This window comes from Mus caroli, chromosome 19 (assembly GCF_900094665.2).
Source record: "Mus caroli chromosome 19, CAROLI_EIJ_v1.1, whole genome shotgun sequence".
In the NCBI taxonomy this organism is placed as follows: domain Eukaryota; kingdom Metazoa; phylum Chordata; class Mammalia; order Rodentia; family Muridae; genus Mus; species Mus caroli.
The window spans coordinates 33,995,999-34,000,614 of record NC_034588.1 but is presented as its reverse complement, the minus strand read 5'-3'; the positions used below and the strand labels follow the sequence as shown (position 1 = coordinate 34,000,614).

The 4,616-nt window shown below is 40.2% G+C and overlaps 1 protein-coding gene across 1 annotated transcript in view; it reads right to left on the bottom strand.

The window, feature by feature from the left end:
• Positions 1–6: 6 nt before the first annotated feature.
• Positions 7–4,616, bottom strand: part of Kif11 (kinesin family member 11) — a 42,921-nt gene continuing 38,311 nt past the window's right edge. The window contains exons 19-21 of the mRNA XM_021152489.2: positions 3,800–3,942; positions 2,416–2,532; positions 7–182 (exon numbers count right to left, since the gene is read on the bottom strand). Coding sequence (XP_021008148.1) covers positions 51–182; positions 2,416–2,532; positions 3,800–3,942 — 392 coding nt within the window. The 3' untranslated portion in view covers positions 7–50. The remainder of the gene's footprint in view (positions 183–2,415; positions 2,533–3,799; positions 3,943–4,616) is intronic.

Here is a 4,616-nt window from a genome sequence, read left to right as displayed (position 1 = left end):
GTGGAGTTTCAGGTTGTATTTTAAAGATGACACCCTAAGCCTCAGATCAGCTAGAGGTTTATGGAGGTGTGCAGGGGCAGTCTACTCTTGGAGATGGAGAGATCCGAGGCCTCTTCCACTTTATACTTCTCCACCGGGTTAAGGCCTCTGTTTTCTTTGTCTTTTCCATGTGGCTTTTTACGCTGTGGGTTTAAAGGGGAGAAATGAAGTCACAATTATGTAACATTTACTAGACATTGTAACATTTTATTATGAAAGTTCTATGCATTATGGGCTAAAGTTTAAATTTGAAAACCACAAAACACAAAAGGTTCAACACAAATTTGAGCCAATTAAAAAAAAAAAAGGTAGGGTCTTCTTTATTTTACCAGTAATGGAAGAAGAAAGAATTACTTTTCTTTTTTGCTTGTTTGTTTTTTGTTTGGAGACAGGGTTTCTCTGTGTGTAGCTCTGCCTGTCCTGGAACTTGCTCTATAGAACAGGCTGGCCTTGAACTCACAGAAATACACCTGCCTCTGTCTCCCGAGTGCTGGGATTAAAGGCATGTGCCACCACCACCTGGCATGAAATATTACTTTTTTTGCATTGTTTCTAAAACATAATTACAAATTTCCCTTTAAGACAGTGGTTCTCAAGAGCAAGTGATTCTGCCCCCTAGTGGACACAGGCAGATGTCTTGAGACAGGTTAGTACAAATAAAGTGCTCCTAGCTGCAGTAAGAACCTGGCCCCAGAGGAAGTGTTCAACCTGCAGGGCAGCTGACCACAACACATAGTTACCCAGTTTAACATGTCAGCAGTGCTGCTTATACAAAGGAAGATTTGTCACCACCAAGAAAGACTTTTATTTATCCTCTTTGAAAACATGTTCCACAGTCTACATCTCTGAGGTGAAAGCTAACCTGGTCTGCAGAACAAGCTCCAGGACAGCCAGAGCTACAACACAAAACAATCCTGTCTCAAAAAACCAAAAGAAAAAGAAGGAGGAAAAAAAAAAAAAAGAATTTTTACTCTATGTCCCTGGAAGCCGCCTAATTCAGGAAGAAAATCCTGCACACTGAGATTATGAACGCTGAGACCAATAGCAAGCCAACTCAGACGCTGTAGACTCTAGAGATGTAAGTCAGCTCCTCAGCATGCATAAGGCCTGCCTGTGGGCAACGGTAAGATGAAGAATGACGAGCTGTGCCAGGCCAGGAGCAAGGAAGGGGTTAAAAGAAAATGGGGGTGAGGTACATAAGGGAGCTAAGGAAATCTGTAAATATGGAACAGTTAAACCTGCATGGAGAGAGAACTTTTAGACCTCCAGAAAAAGACCCAAAAAACCCACTAAAAATAGATACATAACATATATAATAATAATATATATATACACATATGTAAGTATGCACATATATAACATGTAAAAATATATGTATAAATATATATATATCAGCATCCTAACTATAAAAATGGAGATATTATATATGGAGATATTATATGTCTTGCATAGGAAATTTTTACTTTAATCTAGGCTCCTGTTTTTAAAATATAGGGAAAGCTACCAAATAGGATTTTAGGGGTGTTTGTTTTGACATAGGGCTCACTGTGTGGCCCTGGCTGGCCTGGAATCACGATGAAGACAGACTGGCCTTCAATTTGTAGAGCTCAAACTGTTTCTGCTTCTACAGTGTTGTGATCACAGGTATTCATTGGATGCCTTACTTGGTTGGCACCAGGCACTTTTGAATGGCTGGTTCCTAACTATGTTAAAAGGGCACGATGCCTCACATCTGCAATTCCTAAGGCAGGAGAACTGCTAAATTCTAGGCAAGCTGTTCTACTGAGTGTGACAGTTTAAAGGATAACAAGGTGGTGGGCATAGGGTCTGTCAGGTGATTTAAATGTACAGCATCAGAGCAACAGAGAGCTCAGGAAGTCCCGGGGAGCAATGAACAAGGAGAGCCACAAGGTGGCAGAATAAATTACTAGTACATCTTATGTCTCCATGTGTGATGGACACTGGAACTACTGAGTAAAGATACAAATTAAAGAAATATAAGAGGCAGAAATGAGACAATGACTAGAGATTACTTTCTAAAGTTACAGATGATATCAAATTTTACCTTTATGTATTCTATAGAAGATTCTTTCATCAATCACACTATGTACACATTTTAAAGAAAAATTAACAAGCCATTAGAAAGGAATGACTAAAATTTTGTTGTTCTATGCCAAGAATATTGTGGGTTTTGTTTTGTTTTTTTTTACTGCTCTGTTGTTAAAAGACAAGTCATGCTGTGTTAGCCTAAGCTAGCTCCTGCCTCACTCAGCCTCACAAGTGTGGGTGTTTCAGGTGTTGAGCATCATGCCTGGCTACTAGCACGGTCTCTTTACACTAAGTAGTAAAATTTGAGTGAAATACATTATCAAGTACCTGGAAAAAAGGAAGCCCTCTGCTGGAAGAGCAATCCGNACTGGTGTGTTCAGTTGTCTCTGGACTTACAGGTTCCTCAGTGCACTGCTCCAGAGCCTCCCTCTCTTCATCCATGTCCTAAAGGAAGAAGGGGATGAGTGGGTGAGTCCACGGCTGGAGCATCGTGCTGAGCAGGATAAGGCGGGGCATGCTTACAATCCGAGCTCTCAGGAGGTACAGGCATTATAGGAAAGTTAGACTTTGATAAATATTTTAAAAATTACAAAATATAATGTATTGGCTTAGACTTGTTCTCTAATTTCTTAGCTTTTCTACACTATTAACTTTCTATTGCTATTAACTACAGAGCACAAACTGAGGGCTTGATTGCCTTGCTTCTAATTGCAGCTTCATCTTTGTAACCTGAGACAAAAGAATTCTTTGTTTGGTTTTTGGTTTTCTGAGACAGTGTTTCTCTGTGTAGCCTTGGCTGTCCTGGAACTCACTCTGTAGACCAGGCTGGCCTCGAACTCAGAAATCCACCTGCCTCTGCCTCTGCCTCCCAAGTGCTGGGACTAAAGGTGTGTGCCACCACTGCCCAGCGACAAAAGAATTCTTAGCTTAATCATTTTAAAGATGTGGTAGCCATCCCATAAGGTTAAGTTAGCATACATGGAAAGAACTTAGAACCGTGTCTGGTATGCACTCACAGCTTAAATACTGGCCTTTTCTTATTACTATTTACTAGCCTAACTAATTCAAAATTAATCAGATTAAAAGAAAGTCAGTGGGCTGGAGAGATGACTCAGTAGTTAAGAGCACTGACTGCTCTTTCAAAGGTTCTGAGTTCAAATCCCAAAACCACATGGTGGCTCACAACCATCTATAATGGGATCTGATGCCCTCTTCTGGAGTGTCTGAAGACAGCTACAGTGTACTTACATATAATAAATAAATAAATCTTAAAAAAAAAAAAAAAGAAAAAGAAAAAAGAAAGAAAGTCAGCAACTCTCACAGAAAGCAGCCTAGGAGTGAGGAGTGAAAAGTAACATTCGTTACATGAAATCCATCACATCAATAGTTCACAGGGGCAAACATTTGCTGTTCAAATGGAAGGACCAGACTTTGGATCCTGGGCACCTACCTAAATATCCTGTGGATGTGACAGCCCACCTGTAACCCCAGCACTTGGGAGCGCTGGTAACTGTTAGCTCTGGGTTCAAGTGAGGGACTCTACTTCAGTATATACAGTGGAGAGCAATTAAGGAAGGCACCCAAAGTCAACCTCCTGCCTCCACTTACATGCACACATACTGAATGCACACTCCCATGCACACATGTACCCCCATACCTGCAATAATAAATAACTGTATGGAAAAGTTCTAAACATATGTATTAACTGTACCTGACTGGTCTCCTTGCTGGTTTCTGAGCTGTTTAGCATCATTAGTGGCTGTTTCTTTTGCAGCTGATCAAGCAGCTGCTCTCGTGGTTCAGTTCTCACAAGTGTTGTTGGATATAAATATTTTTTCCTCTCTGGTGTCATACCTTTATAGCAGACATTAGAAAAGCAGGGGTAAATTAAATATGAAATAAATTTTTAATTTTTATTTATTTTCGAGACAGGGTTTCTCTGGGTAGCACTGGCTGTCCTGGAACTCACTCTATAGGGATTAAAGGCGTGCACTCCATGCCCGACAATTTTTAATGTTATCTTAAAATGAATACTTTCAAGTAACTTGTCTTCCAAGAACAAACAGTGGTTTTCATACATCTTTTTTACCTGCTAGGCACATACTGGTTGAAGCTAGCAATATTCTGTTATGTAGTAATGGATCTTAAATTTTCAAGTGATCCTACCTCCAAAAATGTCTAGTTTCCATTTCTAAGAAAGTACAAAAGATGTATTAAGCTTGTGAAAGATTTTGGGTATTCTGAGAATTAGAAATAAAAGTTTTACCAGCTTTGAAGAGTTATCATTTCATTACAGATCTGGTGCAGTGCCTGGCTCTTACTCAGTTCTGTTTCTTCATATGCCTTTTCATGTAACATTTAATTTTCATTGATAGCTAATGATAAGTCTAAAAGACTAGCTGGGCAGTGGTGGCGCACGCCTTTGATCCTAGCACTTGGGAGGCAGAGGCAGGCGAATTTCTGAGTTTGAGGCCAGCCTGGTCTACAGAGTGAGTTCCAGGGCAGCCAGGGCTACACAGAGAAACCCT